The sequence below is a fragment of the Prunus dulcis genome, chromosome 8, assembly GCF_902201215.1.
Source record: "Prunus dulcis chromosome 8, ALMONDv2, whole genome shotgun sequence".
Lineage (NCBI taxonomy): Eukaryota > Viridiplantae > Streptophyta > Magnoliopsida > Rosales > Rosaceae > Prunus > Prunus dulcis.
This window is the reverse complement of record NC_047657.1, coordinates 7999034-8022178: the sequence shown is the minus strand read 5'-3', so window position 1 is coordinate 8022178 and position 23145 is coordinate 7999034. Positions and strand designations below refer to the sequence as shown.

At 37.7% G+C, this 23145-nt stretch overlaps 4 protein-coding genes across 6 annotated transcripts; 2 read left to right on the top strand and 2 right to left on the bottom strand.

Annotated features, from left to right (window-relative positions):
* Positions 1-1866: 1866 nt before the first annotated feature.
* Positions 1867-5999, bottom strand: LOC117636606 (general transcription factor 3C polypeptide 3-like). Of its 2 annotated transcripts, XM_034371186.1 has the most exons (3): positions 5763-5999; positions 2485-5360; positions 1867-2372 (listed from the first exon to the last, which is right to left on the bottom strand). In XM_034371186.1, exon 2 carries the CDS (start codon positions 5263-5265, stop codon positions 2485-2487), a length of 2781 nt encoding a protein of 926 aa, XP_034227077.1. In that variant the 5' UTR covers positions 5266-5360; positions 5763-5999; the 3' UTR covers positions 1867-2372. The 2 variants fall into 2 exon arrangements, with proteins under 2 accessions (XP_034227077.1, XP_034227076.1); XM_034371185.1 differs by lacking the exon at positions 5763-5999 and having other exon boundaries at positions 2485-5735.
* Positions 6000-8555: 2556 nt separating this feature from the next.
* On the top strand, positions 8556-13908 carry LOC117637453 (uncharacterized protein At4g38062-like). Of its 2 annotated transcripts, none has more exons than XM_034372341.1 (3): positions 8556-8659; positions 9999-12869; positions 13575-13908. In XM_034372341.1, exon 2 carries the CDS (start codon positions 10032-10034, stop codon positions 12831-12833), a length of 2802 nt encoding a protein of 933 aa, XP_034228232.1. In that variant the 5' UTR covers positions 8556-8659; positions 9999-10031; the 3' UTR covers positions 12834-12869; positions 13575-13908. The 2 variants fall into 2 exon arrangements, with proteins under 2 accessions (XP_034228232.1, XP_034228233.1); XM_034372342.1 differs by having other exon boundaries at positions 8563-8659; positions 10002-12869.
* Positions 13909-14393: 485 nt separating this feature from the next.
* On the bottom strand, positions 14394-16790 carry LOC117637454 (magnesium-dependent phosphatase 1). Its single transcript, XM_034372343.1, has 4 exons — positions 16580-16790; positions 15745-15916; positions 15459-15575; positions 14394-14829 (listed from the first exon to the last, which is right to left on the bottom strand). The coding sequence occupies exons 1-4, from the start codon at positions 16687-16689 to the stop codon at positions 14653-14655; spliced, it is 576 nt and encodes a 191-aa protein (XP_034228234.1). The 5' UTR covers positions 16690-16790; the 3' UTR covers positions 14394-14652.
* Positions 16791-18045: 1255 nt separating this feature from the next.
* Positions 18046-18603, top strand: LOC117638390 (protein PELPK1-like). Its single transcript, XM_034373522.1, has one exon. It carries the CDS (start codon positions 18046-18048, stop codon positions 18601-18603), a length of 558 nt encoding a protein of 185 aa, XP_034229413.1.
* Positions 18604-23145: the final 4542 nt, after the last annotated feature.

Sequence of the window (23145 nt, the reverse complement as noted above, 5' to 3'; positions counted from 1 at the left end):
CCTTTTAGAGAAGGATACTCACCTAAAAATACGGTTTTGTCCCTCGATTTCATAGAATAATACACACACTTTGACGGATGGACCATCTTGGTACAAAATAAAAAGTTTAAGGACGTTTGAAATGAAAATTTTAGTTGGTAGACCAAAATAATACTGGAACAATAATTGGAGAACCATTTAGGTCATTAACCCATATTTTTAACTAATCCATCTTTATAAGGTCCATGGAAGCGCTGAGATTCCGAAGCTCCTTGTTAGCCAAGGCATCAGGCTGTCTTCAAACAACAGGTCCAACATTATTTCAATTCCAATTTTTTTTTTAAAAAAATAACATATCAAATTTCAATATAATTTTACTTCATTTCTATAGCAATCACAAACATAGAAAAACTGGTTTATGAGATTATGAAGACAAGCACTCCTCTGCTGGATAAGCGATAACCCTTGCTCCATGAACTTAAATGTAGAATACGAGCTTCCTCACGTGCGCACAAGGCAAGCATAAAAAAGGGCTTATTGTTCCAATAACCAACAAAGTTAATGATCCACAGAAAGTAATGAGCCTGCATCCAATTTTGGCAGAAAAAGTTTAAAAATTCCAATCAATGTGTGAAAAAATCATGAATAAGATAATAGGCAATACGAATGTATGCAACCTACCATTCTTAAAACACACCTTATGCAGACCCAGCCTGATGAACCCTGGAAGGCTTGTATGTAGAGCACTTGTCACAGCACCTCAATGGTATAGGCAGAGGCGGACCTATTAAGGCGCAAGGAGGTGCAGTTGCACCTCCCATCGCCAGAAAAACCATTGTAGTAGGTACTTCAGATTGCCCCTTTGCTCAACTGGTGTACAGATTATCTTATTTCCATTTTCAACATTTAAATAAATATCTCTGTCCTTTTACTTTTATTTATTTTTATATTACTCCATTTACTTAAGTTTACAATGTAAATAAGGAAGTACCCTCCATTTGGATTCAAATAAAAAATACTAGAAAATCAAATTCCCACCAAATCAAAATACGAAAATTCGGTTTTAGTGCAAAATATGATTTAGGTTAAAAATGATGGCTCATTAAGTCAATATATACTTCATACTAAAATCCCATAAAATCAAGTTTTCTTATTTGATGTATAAGGAATAAAAGCCGCCAAAAATTATCATGAGAAAATGATTATTCCGAAAAACCATTTTTCATACTTAGTCAATATTGCAGATCCGCTAAAAAATTTCTGGGTCCGCTAGGTACACCCTGTCAGAAATCAAGACACCAAAGTTTCAAAATTAGCTACAGAGAGAAGAACTTAGCTAAAAGTTTAGATGTAATGCGACATTTAAATTCATAAGTTTGAAGGTTTTTCATGCAATTATGCAATCATAAGTCTAGAAACACAACACATCTTCACTTATCCATCACAAACCAGAGAACAACAAATACTAAACATAAACAAAGTTAAGAATACGCTCTAAAGCTCATATTACACTTTCGTAGCACTAAAAACCACAGCTACCTACTCATCACTAACAAACATCCATCTCCCCAATCTGCACAAAAGGAAAAATGAAATACAAAAATACCCCCTATAATATAAGCTCACGGTTATATAGTTACTTACGCTTAATCGCCTACGCGAGTACTTGTTAAATGACTGATCACTATGATCAGAGTAACATTACGGTTAATTGACCATGTGAGTAGGTGTGAAATATACGATAGAAATCGTGAACGATTGACCAAGATAATAATAAAGTACTCTGATTGACACTTCAAAATAGTGATCATGCACGAAAACATTATCAAGAAACATTACTACATATACCTCTGTATTGTTTTACTGTCATTATAGCATCAATCTATATCACCTATTCAACCAAAAATTCATCTCATTAATGGTTCAAAAAAATTTGTAGCATTTATATTCATACCATTTACTTACAAGCTCTAAATCTCAACCATTTGTATTTCTAAATTTTCACCCAAACGGTTTGAAACAATGCTTAGAACCTGGTCTGTTATCTATCAAAAGACTTGGTCAAGTGCTTCACCATTTGTGTGTGATGTATATTACTTTCGTGAAGTAATTAAAAAAACGAGTTGGCCCTTGTTTTGAACTTACATAAGGCTTTAGCATCTGATTAGAAAAAAGGATTTAGCACTGGCTTTCAATAATGTGATAGGCAATTGCTGAGTTCATCACAAGCCTTTCTCTTTAGTGTTTCGCTCGCTTTCTTTGGCTGTATTAGGCCAAAATGAACTGCTGATACAAACAATAATCAGGCATTTTCTAGAGAACCAGACTAGGTAATAGGAGGCCACCCTCTCATTCGATTCAGTCACAATATCTGAGATCAGGAACATGATTATCTGCAACAAAGAAAAAGATTTCCTGTTATTTATTAGAGAATCAACCATATACTTAGTAAGTACAGAAATAAAAGAGTAACTGGATTTTGATGTTTTAATATCAGTTGCTTACTCAGAAAGTGCAGTGATCTCTCAAGACCTGTCGAGCGAGATCAACTGCTCCACTCTTTTTGTATATAAGATGCAAATTAAAAGCTGCTTCTCTGCGAAGGTCACAGTAACCCAGTAATCGATTTTCAACAGACTCTGGCTTTTCATGGGGAAGTTTTGGGATGGGGTAATCCTTCACATGCATTGCCAGAACTTTGCCATAGTGCCAAGCTGCCAGTGTCACAAGACCGACGTGATGGTACGCCCTGGCTATGTTGAAAAAAGCCTCTTGGCTGAATTCACAAAGCTGCAAATTTTTGTGGAGGAATGCTAAGCCTTGTGCAACACACTGGTGCCTATTCTGAAGTCTGTGTCCAAGGGCCAAGTTGATTAAGGCAGTACCGACACACAGATTAATCAGGGGATTCTCTGGCAATAATTTATAAGCTTCAAGGTATTCTCTTGCAGCATCTTGATGACGGCTCTTTTTAGTAAAATGATGCCCAGAAATGATACTTGGAGGTGCACAGTCTTTGAGTTTGTCTCGCTTACCACGTAGAAACTTATAATGCCTCGCATACCAGTCATCTAATCTGGTAATTACTTTGTAATAGCAGTTCCAGGCAGCATTGCTGTATGGATGCTGGTCTGCAATGTATTTTACACAGTCAACCCCATGCTCAGGATCCGGAGTGTTGTATGCAATTTGAGCTCCAAGAGACCGGAGTTCCTCCGCAACAGAACACATGTTGCGAGTCGATTTCAAAGCAAGATTTATAATCTCCAATGCTTCGCAATATCTATGCAAGGAAGCCAGTGACTTGCACAAATCTATTACAAGGCCATGATTCTCTTTATCCTTGAGAAGATCTGGCAGGGGAGGTTCTTGGTGTATTTCTTCTGGAGGATCATCAGCTGAATCATCACTTTGCCAGTCAACTCCAGCAGCCATTGCCTCAGCTCTCTTTTCTTCCTTTACTTTTGCCTTCTTTTGAAGCAACTTCTTCGCTCTGGCAGCTTTCAGCAGATCTGATGCAGGAGCTACTGGTCTAGATCTGCATAATAGGTTATCTGTTTGGTGATCATCCAGGACTTTCACTCTTTCTAACAGAACACTTTTTGTGAGCCTCTTTTTCACTTTCACCTTTTGCTGAAGAGATTCGATACGTAACGACTCATGTACCAAAGGATAGATTGCATCGACAAATTCCTTGAGCATCCCTTTAGCTCTGTAAATGTAGCAAAGCTTCAGTTTCACTTTTCCATTACACCACCATGGTTCCGATTTATTTGTTTGGGCTTCAAAGCGATCTAGATTTTTTGGAGGAGATAGCAACAAAATGGCTTCATCTTCTCTGGCTTCCTCAAGAAGAATAGAAGCCAATGTTAATCGGGTCTCAATATTATCTTCAAGTGTCTTAACAGCTTCATAGAACCACAAAATTGCCTGTACTCTGTCATTCAAGGACAAATGACATCGAGCAATTTTCATATGTAAAAAGCCTTTATTATATTTGGTGTTTCCTTTCAACATTAAATAATACTTCAATGCAGAACTATAATGCCCAAGACTCATAAATGAGTCTGCGACTTTAGCAATCAAGTCAGCCTGATCTGCACTCTGCTGTTCAAGAGCACTAAAGAGAGTTTCTGCCTTCTCCATATTTCCGAGGTAAGCATGGCAGATTCCTGCTTTAATTTTCATTGTCAAAGGCATCGCTTTATTTGAACAGAATACGAGTTGTGCATGCTCAATATGCTGAATTGCTTCATTATGTGCATTATTTTCCATAAGTATGGAAGCTAGCAGATCAATGACACTAGGATCAGCTTCGGTTGGATGATCTCTGAGATAAGCCTCCAGAATATGAATAGACTGCTCATGCTGACCACTTCTGTCATACATCACAGCTGCTGTCTTGAGTGCTTCAACATTATCAGGACAGGCTTGTACTATCTGTTCATACGATGCAGCAGCTTTATGATAATCTCCAAGCTTAACATAGAGTGAAGCACGACCCAATTTCAGGTCAATATTTTTAGGATCTGCTGATATTGCTCTTGAAAGGCAATAAATGGCTTTATGAGCGTCACCTCGTCTATTGAACCAACCAAAGAGCAGTTCCCAAAGAGCTGGATTTTTGGGTGCTAAAAGTGCAGCAATTGTGAAGCAATTCAAGGCTTTCAATTCGTTACCAAGATTATCATGGACAAGTCCAAGTGTATGATACGTCTCAGACAAATCTGGTGCCTGCTTAACAATTTCTGCCAAGATGGGTATGGCCTCTTCATAACGTCCATGTACATAGTGAAGAGTAGCTTCACCAAGCCTTCGAGTAATCTCAGGAGTAAGTTTCTTCTTTGATCCTTTCCGTCTACCTTTTTTCTTGGGCTTCCTTGTTCTCCTTTGCATACCATAATTCATGGCCTCCATTATTTCCTCCATGCTTGCTCCAGTAACATCCTCATGCCTGGCCTTCTTAACAGAACCTTCAGGCCGACTATCCTCAAGTGCTTTTCTCTTTCTTTCAGCTAGAGCCTCATAACCCATGCCCACAAACTGCTCATAAACTTGGTCACCAAAAGCATCGTCTTCCACAAAATCCAAGGGATTAACCCCATCTTTGAAACTGAAAGTATTCTCATCCTCATCCTCATCCTCATCCTCTTCGTCCACTTCCCCATCTTCTTCATCCTCTTCATCATCCTCGACATCTTCTTCCATGTCTTCTTCAAGGCACACAGCAAATGCATACTGTGAAGCCTCTTCATGATCACCAGTAGCATTGTCTTCCTTATCCATCAAGATGTACAGCCAAATGAACCCTCGTGGAGAGCCAAAAGAAAAAATAAATGAAGAAAAGCCCACACTGGCAAAAACTATGCGATATCCAGAACCTGTTTTCCCACCATCACCATCACCATTACAATGATAATTAATATTTACAGTCCCAAAATAGAACAAATCAAATTTATCAAACAAGCATATGATCATCCAAGAATACCATAAATTCTGAGAGAGAGAGAGAGAGAGAGAGAGAGATATATATATATATATATATATATAATGCAAACAAAGGAGTAAGATATATATACATATGATCATCCAGGTACAAAGTTAAAGCCAATTCTGACACTCAATGCTTTCAAAGGCCAAGGCAAACAAAGGCGTAAGCTTCAATAAAATATGCGTAGTAAATAACCAATCAAGCATAATGTTCAAACCGAAACATTTAATATTCTATTACTCTAGAATCAATCCCAAGAACAAGAAAAAAGTGACCCAGTCATTTCACTCACCATCATCCAAGATATATCAAAACCAGTGTTTTCAAAGGCATGCCTTAGCGCGCGTCGTAGCGAGGCGGTAGGCTGTTTCTCGAGTAGCACGTTTAGCTCGGGGAAGGCGTGAGGAGGCGTTGCAAGGCGTGGCCAGGCGGAGCAAGGCGCGCCAGATCTGGACACTTCTGAACCGGAAGAAATTTTGCGAGTCTGCAAATTGGCTGCGACTCTGCGAGGAAGACGACTCGCGTGTTTTTTTTTTTCATAGGGTTATTGTCATGAAACGACGTCGTTTCGATTGTGGTGTTTAAAAAAAAAAAAAATGAAACGACGTCGTTTATTGTAATAAACTCCAGCCGGCTGTAGCTTTATTCTACTTACCTTTTTTTATCTAAATTAAGACTTATATATATTGAATAGTACATTCCTAATTTTTACCTTTATAAGATAATCTTCATCAATTTCAAGAATTCTCTTCATCTTTCGACGCAAGTAAGCCTCTCTAATTCTTCGCAACTATAATTTGAAGTTCCGTATAATTTTTTTTTTCAATATATTAGTTATCTTATTCGTTTATGTGATATAGTAGAAATTTGATGTACATGGATCATATTTATATCTTAGAAATATTAATGGTGTTGTTTTATAGCTATGAATCGAAAAGATCATGCGTGGAAGTATGCAAAAGAAATAGAGGGAGAAAAATATTTGAAATGCACATTGTGATCAAAGATGCAGTGGAGGAATTTTTAGACTTAAGCATCATTTGGATCAAACTCATCATGGTATGCAACCATGTAAGAAAGTTCTTGAGCATGTGAAAAAAGAGTGTGTTGCAACTTTGAAAAATTTCCAGCTTGAAAAAAGAAGAAAAATGAAATGCTTAGAGAAATTAGGGATGGTCCATGAGGAGGGGCTCAGAGTATGGAAACTTTATTGGATGAAGAATATGGAATCCCCGGTACTAGGAGTGTTGCAGTTGATGAGGCTCTTAGAGCACAACCTAAATCAAAAGGACCAATTGATAGATTTGTCACTTTAGAAGTTCGGCAAAGTACATTAAATTCAGCATACAAATAAGAAGAACGAAAGGAAGTTTGTCGAAACATTGGTCATTTTTTCTTTTCTAGAGCACTCCCATTTAATATTGTAAATGATCCATTTTGGCTACCTATGGTGGGCAGCATTGCAGCATATGGTGTAGGATTTAAGCCTTCATCAATGCATGAGCTGAGGACTTGAATCCTTAAGGAAGAAGTTGGATGCATCATGTAGGGAAATATTGTTAGACGGCGACACTTAAGCTACACTCGCCTACATGAAAGCAAAAACGTCAGTGGATCTTGAATTTGTTTGGAAGTTCAGTGTAGATGAGGAGAATAGGCTTGCTAACTTATTTTGGAGAAACTCTACTTCACTTTTGAATTATGTTGCCTCTGGAAACGTCTTCATATTCGACAGCACATACAAACCAATATGTATGACAAACTTCTAGTGTTATTTGTTGGTTCAAACAACCACCGGGCGAGTGTTGGTTGTGCCCTATTACTTAACGAGACCTTTGGAACTGTGAAAGGCAAGAAGCCTACATTAATACTGACGGATGGGGATGAGGCGATGTGCACAAAGCAATTGAGTATGTGTTGCCCATGTACAATCATAAGTTGTGCTCATGGCATGTGGCAAGGAATGCACAGAATAACTTAAAGGATGAAGAATTGGTAAGATCATTTCAAACATATCTTTGGGAACCAATGACAAGCAATGAGTTTGAAAAAAAAAAAATTAGAGTTTTTAAAGGACAGAGTTACTACACATAAACAAAAGGAATGGCTGCAAATGATGTATGCAAAACGAGATGCGTGGACTAAATCAAGCCTTAGACCCAAGTTTTTCGATGGTATGTGCACTACTCAATGCGTGGAGTGTATGAACAAGTTTGTGAAAGATTACTTGAGGAAAGGCGTTAAGTTGTTTGAATGCATTCTAGCAATTGATAGGGCCATAGCACGAATGAGGAATACCTCGGGGAAGGATGGTTTTGACCAAAATAGTCAAAAAAAAGTGCTTACAACAACATTGAAAAGTCTTGAGCAACATGCTTCCTAAATTTACACTCATAGGTGCTCTTTATTGGTATGTAACGAGATCAATGCTTCGTCAGCAGTCATTCATGAAAAAATAATTCATAATTTTCGAGAACAGTTGTATATTTTAGTGAAATATGGTGAATCGCAAAATAATTGGAGTTGTGTATACCTTAATGGGAAAGATGTTCGAATAGAGTGCAACTGTCAGAAATATGAGAGCGAAGGCATCTCATGTTGCCATTTGTTTTATGTGATGAAGTGAGAGCATGTTATGAAAATTTCCTCATCACTCATAATGAAGTGATGGACAAAAACTGTCTGAATGGGCATTGGATATGCATTTATGTCAAAAAGTGGTAGCAAGGAGATTGTACAAACCGCTAGATACGGAAGTTTAAGTTGTATGGCCAACAAAGTGTGTATGTATGCATCAAGAGCACAAATGAGTATAGTATTATTCATAATTTTTTTTTATTAAAATAAATTAATGTTCAAAAGGCTTACGCCTCGCATAACGCAACTAAAACGTCTCACCTTTCAAAACATTGATACTGAAAAACAAAAAGTTGTGGTTGAGGAGTGAGACCACAAAAATCACGTTCAAAATGTTTATTATTTCAAACTTAGGAAAAAATAAAAAAACAAAAATCAAGCAACTTTATGAGGCTGAGGAGTGAGAAATGTGGGGAGAAGACGTAAAAAGCAAATTCTCCATTTTGGCCCTCTACTCAGATTTGAAAAACCTATAGAAGAACACAGCTTGCTTCCCGCTCAACTCAAATTTGAAAACCTCTTGTGGTTCGTCTCCGACTCTGCGACTCACAGGTATCTCTGGCTTTCTTCAAAAATTTCTTGCATTTCATTTCAATGAAGTCCAGATTCTACTTTCTTGTTAAAAGCCCTTTTTTTTTTCCCCTGCTCTAGGGTTTCTTCTTGGCCAAATATTTCAATGAAGAAAATTGAATCTAGAATAACAAGCTTCGGCTTGTTTGCCTTTGCCCATATATTCATACATACATTCTATAAATCAGTAGAAATTTGGGTACTCAGTCAACTGCTTTGATAAAAAAATCCTAATTTGGGTTTGTTCTATTGCTCCATTGCCCTCAACTTGTTTCTGACATAGATTTGTTTGGGAACCCAATTTGTGGATTTGGGTAGATCTACTAATGTTTTTATCCTGGTTTGTGTATTTGCAGTAGGTTTATTTTTGCTTTAAAGTTTTTGCATCTTTTATATTGGAAAGTCTGAATGAACTCAGGGGTAGAGTTTGCCTATGCAAAACTGACTTGCAAGGTGAAGGTGCACAAAAGTTATAGCAACTAATTTCCATACTTAGGTGAGATTGCAGAGGCACATATAACATTTTACTTCACCGTGTGCAATAACCATCCATGATTGCCCATTATTCCCAGTTGCGTGACTTTGCAGATCCAACGTTCGAATGGTAGCAATGATGCAGGGCAGCGGCTATAAGCGGCTGTCGAGCGACCCAAACAACCCAAAAACACAGAGAATAGAAGGATAAGGCTGTATAATTGAAGTTGGAACGAAGATAATTGAGTTCTAGGGCAAAATCCCAATAGAAACTCTATAGAATAAAGTCTGAAATTATATTGACAAAAACTGAATACAAGAGCCTCTTAATAGCCTATTTATACTAGAGTACATCAGCCTAGCATTCCTATTCTTAGTTTTTTGAGAAACCCTAACTGACAAAGGAAATTAAACTAAATCCTAGTAAAGATAGCAAAATAATTAACTTAATAATTTATTATAGCTAAAATTTAGCCCTTTTTGGCTAGGATGGATGCTCCTGCATCAAGCAACCCCTCAGGTTCCCATAGAGTCATATCCATATTATGCCCAATCCCATACTAGGTCTGGTGTATGCTTTGATACCAAATGATGTGAACTCATTGGTTGGAATTGCTTCTGCAAAACCTGCGTGCAGCTTGCAGGGAAACAGCGTGCCTAATGATTCGTATACAAACAAGTAATCCCATACTCAGGACATGTGGGATTGTAAAATGGACATAAAACTCATAGAATTCTTAGGCTTAATTACTTGAATCTGCTTTTTTACTTCTCATGTGTCTTCTGAGTTTTGTATATTTAAATGCTCTCATTGACATGTTTCTTCATGCTTCAAATTTTTCTGCAGCAGGGATTCTCACAAGTTGACAATCAAAGGGAAATGGGGGACGTATATAAAGAATTAGATGATGTCAAAGCACAGATCGAGAGGCTCAAGAGTGAAGTCCGGGTTAAGACCGAACTTTCTGAGGGTTTGAAGAAAGCTCACAGTGAGCAGTTGATCAAGTATCAAGAAGCTAAGCAGGAGACTGAGAAACAAGCTCAAGAACTAATTATCAAGCTTGAGGAAATTTCTCAAGCAAAGCAGGTTTCGGAAACCCTTCAATCTTGTTTGCGTGAAAAAGAATCATCTCTTAGGCATTTGACTTCTTTGCATGAAAAACTTCGAGTTGATAGTGAGAACAAATTGTACAAATTGGAAGGAGAAAATAAGGAGTTGGCGTTTGCCTTAGATGAAGTAACAGAACGAAACAAAGAGTTGGAGCAGAATTTTTGTGCCAGTATTAAGGAGATTGAGGGCCTTAAAAGACTCTTATCAACTTCAGAGAGGAACTGTTTCGAGGCAGAGCAGAAGGCTCAAGAAGCCAAAGAACTGAGACACAGAGATGACATCATATTGGAACTAGAGGAGGAAAATAGAAATGCTCATGATCAATTGAAATGGAAGAAAGAACAGTTTAGACATCTTGAAGAAGCACATAGAAGGCTCCAAGATCAGTTCCAGTTGAGTAAAGAGGAGTGGGAGAGGGAAAAATCAGCACTGGTTGAAGAGATCTCTTTATTGCAGACAAGCTTGGATTCCCAAACTAGAATTCTTGAAGGTGTTCAAAAACGTTTAGAGATGTGCAACCAAGTTTTAGCTCATGAAGAAAGCAGGAGGAAGTTTTTGGAGATTGAAGTATCCGAATTCAAATCACGTTATGAGAATGTCTTTGTGCAGTGTGAACAAGAAAGGTCAAAATTTGAAAGCTTGACAGTTCAAAGGGATGAAGAGATTGCAAAGCTAAGAAACTCACTGTCAACAAAAGAACCATTCACAAAAGAAATGGAATTTCGAATTGTTCACCTTGAGCAAGAGAATCAGGAATTGAGAGAATCTCTAAAAGAACTACAAGAAGCTCAAATCAGAAATTATGGGTCAACTGCACTAACAAAGCTACGCAACAAGCTTAGGGGCTTAGAGCAGGTACATAGTAACTGCTCCACAATTCTGAAAGCTAAAGAATCTGAATTGAGTTTCCAAATAGAAAAGTTGAAAGGAGATATAAGTAGACATAACTCTGAATTGAAGGGTAAAGAGAAGCAGATACAGGAGCTTCAAATGGAGCTAGAAAGCTACCATTCGATGATTGAGGTTCTAAAAGAAGAGATTTCAGTAGTACTTACGATCTATAAATCAGAATTCTCAGAGGCTTACTCCAAAAGATCTGATGCAAAAACTGAAATGCCGCTGTGCAACAGAATGGATGACAAGATCTCTCTACTTACAACACAGTTGGAGATGAAGAGCAGTGATTTAAGAAATGTTCATCTTCAGCTTGAACAAGAACATGAGAAAGTCAAAGAATTAATGAAGAGGGTAAGGTCCTTGGAACTCACTGACCAACAGCAGGTTATCATGGAGGAAGAGATTCAACAACATAAAATGATGCTTGAGGAATCATCTGCACATCAACTTTACATGGAAGAGAAATTTCTGCGGATGGAAGGTGAGAAACGAGATGTTTCTGAGGCTTTAGAAAAGACAAATCTTGAGCTGGCTAAGAAAATTATTGAAGTAAGTCAATTAAAATATGAGTTACAGAATTTGGAGTCTAGTGCTGAAAGCTTGAAAGTGTGCTGTGAAGAAAATCAAGAAAAATGTAGACAAATGGAGAATTCACTTCTTGCACAATCTGAGAATGAAGAAGTCCTTAAGCATGAGAAAGAAAGCCATATCACCATTATCAAGGAGCAAAACAATAAAGTTGAAGTTCTACACCAGCAGATTGTCCTTCTAGAAGCTAAAGTTGCAGCAAAGAGAGTGGAAGTGGAAGCCTTAACACAAGACAAAGAGGACCTTATTAAAAATGTGAAGGAGAAGGATAGCTGCATAGTAAATCTCCAAAAAGATATCACATGGATGAAGCAAGAGTCCATGAAAAGAGAAGCGGAGGCAGCAATTCTTGCAGGCATAGATGCAGAGAAATCTGTTGGACAAGAGAAAGAGAGGCTTTTCAAGGTTATAAATGAGAAAGACCAGAACATAAAAAATCTCCAAGTATTGGCATCGTCGTTAGAGGAAGACTTGACAAGTGCATTTGTATTGTCTTTTTCAGAAGTCGTAGAAAATCTGCTTACAACTGAAGCTTTAAAAAAGGCCAAACACATGACAGAGCTAGTGATTGAAGAGAAGAACAAAAAAATTGTTGATTTGGAGAAGGAAGTATCTGGTTTGGGCCAAAGATTGATCCATCAGAAGGAAGCCTTGTTTACTCAGAAACAACAAGAAGAGGAACTTCAAGCTTTATTGGAAGCCAACGAAGTGGAAAATGATAAACTGATGGGTGAACACAGGAGACTGGAAGGCATAGTCAAGCAGCTTGAGTTTGAAAAGGGGGTTCTCCTTCAAGACACCACAAAGCTATCAAAAGAAAGGGAGGAACTTTTAGTTCACATGGAAAAATTCTGTGATCATATTGGCGAGTTCACTTGTGATGATGTGAAGATGATGAATTTTTTAGAAACAATGTTGCAAAGGTCTAAGTTAGAGGTGGGACCAGCAATGAATTTTACAGTGGATGATGAGCTCTACGATTTTAGCGAAGAGAATGCAAACGCTTCTTTCTCTGCCTCAGCAACAAAACTTGACACTAGTGCTGGAAGATCACCACTGAGAGAGGTGAATCAGCGGCAGTTGTAATCAAGAGAAGAAATGCAGTTTTAACTGGCGTACAAGGTAATTCAGAAACCCATGATGTGTTTTAAAATGTAAACATATGATTTTTTTTTCTTGATTTTCATGTATTATAAAAGACATTTTTAGCTAATATAGTCGTTTTTCACCACCACCCCCCGCCCTCCCTTAGCATGCATATTCTGTATTGGGTCATGGCAGGATCAAAATCTCTGTGTTTAAGAGATTGTGCTTTGACGTTGAGAGAAAGTCCTTCCTTAACTTAAGGGAAGAGAGAGCAGAGCACTTTCCAGTATCCTTGAGTGGTGTGTTCTGTTTCACGCTCTCAGCATCTCATTGAAGCATATTTTAGTAAGTTCTACAATGTAGTGAAGCACTTTGCGAATTTGCTGAACATGAAACTGATATAAGCATAGGCGACTTGCTAGATATAGGATGCATATTGTATAGGGATTTCCCACAGCCGTTGATCATGCTGACTGCATAATGAAGCTGACGTAATCGATGTGATGAGGGACTTCATACATTGTTTTAGTGCAGAGGAAGTGTGCTAATAACACTATAATGTAGAGGGCTACTAGAATATGGAACTAGCACATAAATCCATCATCCTTTATGTTGGATAAGGTGATTTCATTCATGAGAAGAGGAGTAATCATGCCACGATTAAATTCTTAAGATGAATAAATTCTCATGTATCAATAGTTTGTTGGAAATTTGACTGCAATAGCTTTCTTTTGTGTACAGTGGCCAGAATAGCAGGAAGTTTAAGTTCTGTTACTCGAAATTTGGAAAAAAGGCTCGAGACCTCTTCGAGCTTGAACCTGTTGGCAAGGAAGAGCAGACAAATATTTTGTAATATTCTGCTGTATGTTGTATGAGTTACCACAAAGCGTTGCAATAGGCCAGCCCCTCTTTTTGTTTTTGGGAATATAGGAGCCTAGTCATTGTTAATTGTGTGGTTGTATGAGTCCATTTATATTCTCTGAGCTGTGTCTGTGTAAAGAACTTACGAGCTTTGCTATGGTGCCAACTTTATTCTTTTCCTTCCGGCATGCAAGAATAAATAATGTACCTGAAATTAAATTCTTCAATTCCAAATCCTCGATCACGTGTTTTCAAACGCAATCAGTAAAATTCTTCCTGGTTTTGAAATTGAAACCTCGTCTTCTACAGATTCAGCTCATAGAGAGATCAATTGGGGGCCTTTGCTTGCAACAAAGATTTCTCCTTAGCCTGTTTCATGATCATTTCACCATTTTGTCTCCATTTCTTCTAATTAAAAAAAGCCTTTTCCACAAAGAAAAGGCAGCTAAAACCATGAATTAAGCCTTGAATAGATGCGTAAAAGGAACCCCCGTAAGCAGGTGATGTTTTCACTTCTATGCTCCTACCCTCCTGCTTCACAAGCTACCCGAGCACTTCTCTTCATGTTACAACAGTTGCCCATGCAGAATTTTAGATTATTGTTTCACTTCTCGAGCACGTTTGAACTATTTGTGGCAATCTCCAAATCCCTTTTTAGAATACCTAACTAAACTTGAACGGGATATTTCAGCCCTGGAGTTGTTTATTGTTCTTATGTATATTTGTAAACGAATAAATATGTATACTACTTAAGGATGACATCACAGTTTCTTGACCATCGTCTTGAGTGTCTAGAGATGAGGCAGATGCTACAGGGGAGTGTCTAGAGAATTTCTTGATAATTGATACAACAAATCGTTATCATAACCGGGATGTGCTTGTCACACGATAATCCCTGACAACACAAGAACAAATCAATACTTTTGAAGTTGTACATGATTCAACATCTATGGAAGATTCAATTCTTTTCATTCTGCTCAGATGAACTTGAATTTTTGGAGAACTTTGTGCGCCATTTCTGCTTGTTCTTCTCAGATGTATTCACATTTTCAGAGTATTTTGTAAGACCCTGCCTCAATGCTCCAACAGTTACCCCATTACCTACCAAAATGCTTGTGACGCCCATATTTGAAACCTGTCAATACCATCACAAAGTGTTGATAAATGGGTGTAAGATTCAAGTCTCATATAAATTGAAGATATATGAACACCAAGGACAGGAATATTATGAATACAAAATCTCTTGGCATGGAACAATCTTTGTCACACTACAGATAAACAGTGGTTTCTGATAAGAAGAAGCAAAAGTGGCAGGGGAAAAGGGTGGGCTTATTTCTGCAGCACAAATGCCTCATTTGGTTTCACACCAGCCCTTGTGTGTCGACATAATTGCCTATGATTAGATCTGTAATCTCCTTTTTCAGCTTTACCTATGTGGGGCTGCAGAAAGTCTGCATGTGTGTTGTTAAAACTTAAAAAACTAACCCCAAATCACTTCTCTTCAATGCAATGAAGTTTAGCTTCACTTTACCCAATGACAGGATGATTTTTTCCTTTACACATTGTGCTATCATACCAATATAAAACCTCCACAAGTACAAAAAATTGAAGCACTAACAAGTTCATAATTCAAACATTTTTTCTTCATTTTTCTTCACTTCAAATCTTTTGGCAAAAGTCATGTATTTGTAAATTTGATTCATATTCATTTCAAGATGCCAAAAAGAGACGATAATTATGGTGAAAAGGCAGGCATAATCTTACCGCTTGGATGTTCCTGTTCTCGTCATCAAAGAAAAGCATTGAGTTGAAGGGGACCCCAGTCCTTGTATGAATTCTTTGGAAATGATCTGTCTTGTGTGTCCAGCTCGAAAAGATCTCCTGTATAACCAGAAAATCAAAATACAAAGTAAAATTCAATTACTAGATTATGCCGTTGGCCAGCTCTCTTAATCCCAATTGAAACATTAATGAAAAAAAGGAGTATAGAAAAGATATCGTCCGAAGGAGGGAAAACACCAAGAAAAAGAAAAGTGCTCTGCTGTATCACCTGGGCTACAAACATTGACTTGATGCTTAATTTGTCAATAAATGTCTTTGCTATGTCTGCAGTTGGAGACCTAGAAGCAATGGCAAGATCAATTCCCTTTTCCTTCAGTGCATACAATATACCTCTAGCATGGGGATAAAGCGATGGCATTTCACGTTTGGAGCGACATTCACTGCAAAAAGAACACAGATGTAAGTCGAGGCTGAACATAAATTTGTAAACAATGTGTTGCAAGAGAACATGTTAAACAGTACTAATATGTTGGGCATATTTCTCAATTCAAAGATCTTTTCTTTGTGTCCATGGATAGCTAGCTATAGGCTACAAATGGGGGTAGCCTAGACCCTCCAAAATCTCACCCCACTGCTGTTGCCTAGACCAATTCCTACACTTGGGTGTTAATGCATTTTCTCACAAAATAACACTAAACATTAAACTGGGAAACTCGTTGACCCATAGAGAACATGCACGGGCTCAATGCTATGGGTGTTCACTTCCAATGTTATAATCAAGCAGCTGTAGTTAAAACTCAAAACTAATTTTATCCCCCAGAAAAATTAAAATATATATTACAAATATGAAGATTAGGCATAAAAAAAACTTTCAAAGATACACACACAAGAGTCTTAAGAAAATTTCAAAGATGACAGGAAAAGCAAATTATAGGGGAAAATTCAACTAAACGTATTCATTGGTCATCTGGGTTATACATAAACTAATACAAAAAGAGAACAGAATGGAGCATTTCGCTGCTTCCTTGGGGAAAAACATAATTTTTGTCAGTTTTCTCGGGAACCAAACAGGCTGTAGTGGGAAAAAAGAGAAAAGGACGTACCAATAGAAAGGCCAGAGAGTGTAATCAAGATCGAAGACAACCAATCTCGGAAGCACTTGGAACATTCCGAGTATCTCCAAAGCCTCAGCCTTCACGTTATCGTCACCCATTCTCGTTTTCTCTCTCGCTATTTCTCTCTGTTCCCGGAGTTTCAGATGGTTTTTTCAGAGATGGAATAGACAGACGAATACAAGTTAGCCGTCCCACACACGTGTGAATTAGAGGAATTATTATTATTTGACGCAGTAATACCACGTCAACTGGTCATAGTTCCAACTCAAATTTGCCACTTGGCTTCTTTATCTTCTTCTATATATATTTTTTAATAGCTGGAATTAAAACTCAATTTTTGCCTTTAAAATAAAATTAGAAAGAAAAAAAAAAGGAAAGAAGAACAAACAAAAGATTTTTTTTCTTATCAAAGAGAAACTTCGTTAAATAAACTTCAACGGTATAATCGAAGACATCAATAAGACATTTAAAGTATCAATCCTAAGAAGATCTTAATATATATATATATATATAAAATCTTTATTTTTTTAATTTTTACATTTTAGGAAAGATATGCTACATTGAAAAATTATCAATTTCTTAGCACCCGAAACCCTGAGAACTAAAAATATTGCATTGTGAACCCCAAAATGAACAAGGATGCTGGAAGGAATTTGATTCATGACCCTAGAAAAAATGAAAAAGAATGTCAAAAAACGAAGGAAAACCAACAATGGACCAATTTTCATGAGAAAAGAGGCTAAGTTGTCAATGTAAGAAGTACTTTGATAACTGCACTCCATGCATATTCTATACATAATTTGTCCCATCCATAGAGAATATTACACGAGTTGCCATGAAATTTGGTTCTCTTAGAAGTGATTGAACAATATTTTTTCTTAATAATTTGGATGGAGTTTGAACTCGGAACCTCGGAACCTCTTCTACCGTTGGAATCATTAGAACAAGAGTTAGTATTGAATGAACAAACTATTACCTCTACTGTACGTTGGGGGGAAAAGGCATTGTGTGCATTTGAGAATAAAAAAATGACATAAAATATGAAACAAGCGGGCTTTGAACAAAGTTGGTCGGAATACTTGCTCCTTTAATTTGCTATTGTATCTTCCCAAGACTTAATAGATGTCCATGCAGTACATATAGTTGTGGGAGTTACGAAATGGAAGTATTTGCAGTTCAGAAGTTGAACTAATTGAACTAACAACACCAAACACCCTTTGACCAAACCCTCTCTGAGACCTCAAAATCCATCCAAGTTGTATCTATAAATACTTGTTTCACTGCCCAAAGCAAAACCACAACTCATATCCATTGCGGCAACTACAGATTTCCTTCCTCCTATACATCCATATATTATCATCAGTTAGCTGCAAAATATGGCCTTTCATGGCCTCCCGGCCTTCGTCTTTCCACTACTTTTGGTTTTTACCTTGTCGTCTATGAGCTCCAAAACAATGGTTGCGGGAGCTCGCATTCTTCTGGAGACTAACTCCTTCCCTCAAGTGCCCCAGCTTCCAAAGCCTGAGCTTCCACCACTCCCCACTTTCCCAACTTTGCCAAAACCTGAGCTGCCACAGTTGCCAAAGCCTGAGCTGCCCCAGTTGCCGAAGCCTGAGCTGCCACAGTTGCCAAAGCCTGAGCTGCCCCAGTTGCCAAAGCCGGAGCTGCCACAGTTGCCGAAGCCCGAACTGCCGACCTTGCCGAAGCCGGAGCTGCCAACATTGCCGAAACCTGAATTGCCTACGGTACCCCATGTTCCAACTTTGCCAAAGCCAGAAGGTCTCAAGTTGGCAGAAGAGCCCCATGTCCCTGAGCTTCCAAAGCCTGAATTGCCACCACTTCCTAATTTCCCAACTTTGCCAAAGCCTGAGTTGCCAAAGTTGCCAGAAATTCCAACTCTTCCCCATCTCCCAGCTGACCTACCTAAGCCCACATTGCCTTCCATCCCAACCCTCCCCAAGGACACACCCCTCCCTTCTCTCATTCCACCCCACAAAACCACCCTTCCTTGAATATTCTTAAATATATGTTTTAGTTAATGTGTTTCACTATTTAAATACATCTTTGTAATATCATTTGTCGTGTGTTTCTTTCTGATCATGTACTAGTACTCTTTTTGAGTATTATTTTAACTTGTGTACTTATTGTTACTACTTGTGAGTTCAGTTGGATTGTTATTAATTTAAAATTTATTCGCATTTTCATGTATGAGGAGGGTAATATTTTCGTCCAAGTGTTTTTAATATGAATAGTCACCCACTACTACAAAAAAGCAAAAAGACGACGGTAAATCACCGTCGTGTATTCGGTTTTTCAATGGTCGTGGAATCCACTCTCATCTTTTCCCTCATAAACCACGACGCTAAATCACCGTCGTTGTTAAAATATACAACGTTATCAACAAATACAAAACGACGTCTTTGTACTGCAAAAAGATCTAAAAAAGCAGTCGAGGATGAGAATAGACGACCAACTCTCTAAAAAAACCGTCGTTAAAAAGGAAAAATATGACACATATTAACAGAACAAGGCCGCAAGATAGACATACAACGACGAAAATTAAAATAAGACGCCGTTAAATATCATTTTCACGACAATAAAAAATATGACGTCTTTAAATACATTAGAAGACGACGTTATTGATTCCTACTACGTCGCCTATATAAAAACAGCCGTCGTAAAATAAATTTTCCACTTCGATTTTTCTATAAAAGATGACGTGGAAATAGTTGTCAGTGTCATTATTTACGACGTATGTATTTATAGAGTAGACGTTGAACAACGAAACAACGTCGGTTACAAAATATGAGAGTCGTATTACAAAATTTATACGTCCTATTTTCAGAAACAAACAACGACGATAAATATTAGACGTTGTTAAATAAAACAACGTCGAAAACAAATAAAAACAGACGTGTTTAGTCTGCTAAAGTTTTAAAAAATAGTCGAGGATGAGAATAGACGACCAACTCAAACAAATCACCGTCGTTAAAAAGGAAAAATATGACACATATTAAAAGAACAAGGCCGCAAGATAGACATACAACGACGACAACTAAAACACTACGCCGTTAAATATAATTTTCACGACAAGAAAAAATATGACGTCTTTAAATACATGAGAAGACGACGTTATTGAAATCTACTACGTCTCTTATTTACAAACAACCGTCGTGAAATAAATTTTCCACTTCGATTTTTCTAAAAAAGATGACGTGGAAATAGTTGTCAGTGTCATTATTTACGACGTATGTATTTATATAGTTGACGTTGAAATGCGAAACAACGTCGGTGGCATTTATATAGTCGACGTTGTACTTATATGTATTCATTACTCACGTCGCACTTATTAATGTAGACGACGTTGAACTTCTAAACAACGCCGGTTCCAAATAAATGAGAGCCGTATTACAGAACATATAGACGGCGTTGATTATGATGAGAGCCGTATTACAAATAACGTCGTTTAATTGATATTAGACGGCGGTTATAATGAATTACCGTCGGAATTCATTTCGTTCCTCTTCGCTTATAAAAGAACTTGCGACGTGGAAAATGTATGATGACGTCGTATTTTTTAACGTTCAGATTATTTATCTCGCTTTTTAGACGTCGGTATTATGGGATTGGAGTCGTGTTATTTAGAATTACATGGCGGTTCTTAATCCTTCCCCGACGTGATATCCTGAATAATTGCTTCACAATAGCGCCGTGGTTCTTCATTGTTACGTTGCTTTAAGACGTCGGTAAATATGCTGAATAAATGGTTCACCATAACGTCGTGTTTTATTTGAACAGACGTCGTTTTTTATGCAGAATATAATGATGTAATCTGAACCAGTATTTTTTGCACTGATTGTTTTGTGGCCAAAACATGTATAATGAAAGTGAAGAAATCACATTACAATATATTACAAAATTAATGTCATACACTGCCAATTACATAAGCATCATTCAATCCATATATCTTCACACCCACCTCGAATATTTTGACCACCTAACTCACCCACCAGGTTCATCAAATGTGTCAACATTTGGCATCCCTCTAGTAAATGGCTCACACTCAATTATCACATCACCTAAGACTTCATCACCAATAACATCATTATATTCTCTATTAGGCATTGATAACACTACCGACCAACCACGATGCATCGGGTCGTCAACAAAAAAATATTTGTTTGACTTGAGAAGCCAAAACAAATTGGTCATTCCTATGTCCAATTTTACTCAAATCTACAAGGGTAAATCCAAGTTCGTCGACTACAAGACCAGAACTATCTATCCAATCACACCTAAAGACTGGGATTGTAAACTTTTGGTAGTCAAGGTCCCAAATTTCTTGAATGACACCATAGAAACCCATATTTGAGAGAATTGGGTTTTTATCCTTGGCACTAGCAACTTGCATGGTATGTGCAAGTAAATAAACTCCACTATTTTGAGTTGTCCGCACATCATCTTGTGCCTTGATATTGAATTTAATACCTTTAATAAGATAGTTCCTATATAATGGCACTGCCATGTTTGGACCAGCTGCTAGCCACCTTAAATTTTCTGATACGCCATGATTGTCTTCCTCAAGTTCACTTTGAACCTGCAAATTAATCAAATCTTAATTCAATCTAACATAGAAATAAGAAGAAAATTAAAAGAGAAATATGTTATTCAACAACATATACCTTGAAGCGTAGCCATTGAATGAAAGTGCTATTGTGCTTATCCTGCAGCCACTTTGTTCTCTTTCTAAATTTTGGATAAGCAGCCTTGATGTGGATCATATGTTGCCTACATGACACGAAAAATTCAAGCATTACGGTCCCAAATATATAAGATAAACATAAGAAATAATTTAAAATGGAAACTTAAAGAATAAAAATCATACGTACTCGATATAAGGTAGGACTTCCTCCGTATTCTCCAAGACATATAGATGTGCTTGATTCAACAGTTCCTGATCAACTACGCTCACTGTGCAACCTGATAATGGCTTTGAAACTCCCATCTTTTGGCTTGAAGGCACTCCAACTGTATTAACATCAGATAAATGCTGAGTACAAAACTCTACCGCTTCTTCAGCTATATACCGCTCAGCAATGCAACCTTCGGGACGAGTACGATTCTCAACATACCCCTTCAGCACTTTCATATATCTTTCAAACGGATACATCCACCTAAAATATACTGGCCCACATAGACGAACTTCTTTGACAAGATGTACTACTAGATGAACCATGATATCAAAGAATGAAGGGGGAAAGTACTTCTCAAGCAAACACAGAGTAACTACTACATCTTCTTCCAACTTATCTAGCTTGGAAACATCAACAGTCTTTTGCACATATAGCATTGAAGAAGAAGCACAAACGAGTTATTGCATACCTTGCAGGCTTCTCCAAAACATAACGAATTGCCACAGGGAGCAATTGTTGCATTAAGGTATGACAATCATGTGATTTAAGGCCAAGAAGTCTTGAATCTTGTAAAGATACAAGATTTTTAATATTTGAAGAATAACCTTCAGGGACCTTTATACCATAGAAAGAATTGCAAACCTCTCTCTTCTCTGCTTTTGACAAATTCCAAGGCCCAGGAGGCAAACGAGTACGTCTTTCTCCATACTCGGGTTGCAAGTCAGTTTTGACCCCCATGTTCAATAAATCTAATCGAGCAGCAATCCCATCTTTATTTTTTCCAGGGATCTCCAGCAATGTACCAATGATACTATCGCAAAACATTCTTCTCAATGTGCATAACATCTAGGGCATGCCTCACAGGAAGGTATTTCCAATACTCGAGATCAAAGAATATTGATTTCTTCTTCCAACAAACTCTGTCACCATTTTCAACCATATGCAGCACTTTTTCTCCGGTTAATGGCTCGGGAGGTATGCCATATTCAGGTTTCCCATTAAAAGCTGCACGCTGCCTCCTATATGGATGATTGATTGGTAACCATTTTCTATGCCCAATGTAACAAATTTTGTGGCCATTTTTCAACCTGTGACTAGGTGTATCATCGCCGCATATTGGACAAGCTTTATATCCTTTAACAACACAACCAGATAAGTTTCCATAGGCGGGAAATCATTAATTGTCCACATTAATGCAGCTCTGAGTGTAAAGTATTCTCCATTATGTGCATCATACACTCCTCTAATCCCAACCCACAAAGATTTTAAATCATCAATCAAAGGCTCCAAGTAGACGTCTATATCATTTCCGGGTTGTTTAGGACCGAAATCAATAAGGTTAACATCATGAACTTTCGTTTCATGCACAGCCATGGAGGGAGATTATATGTAACTAAGATAACCGGCCAACAACTATATCTGCTACTTAGAGAACTGTGGGGATTGAATCCATCCGATGAAAGAGCCAATCTCAAGTTTCTCGGCTCATTACCAAACTCAGGCCATTTATCATCAAGAAGTTTCCAAGACGGGGAATCCGCCGGATGAGACATCTGACCGCCAATTGATTTTCTAGCAGCATGCCAAGTCAAACTCTTAGCTGTCTCATGTGATTGAAACATCCTTTTAAACCTTGGAATT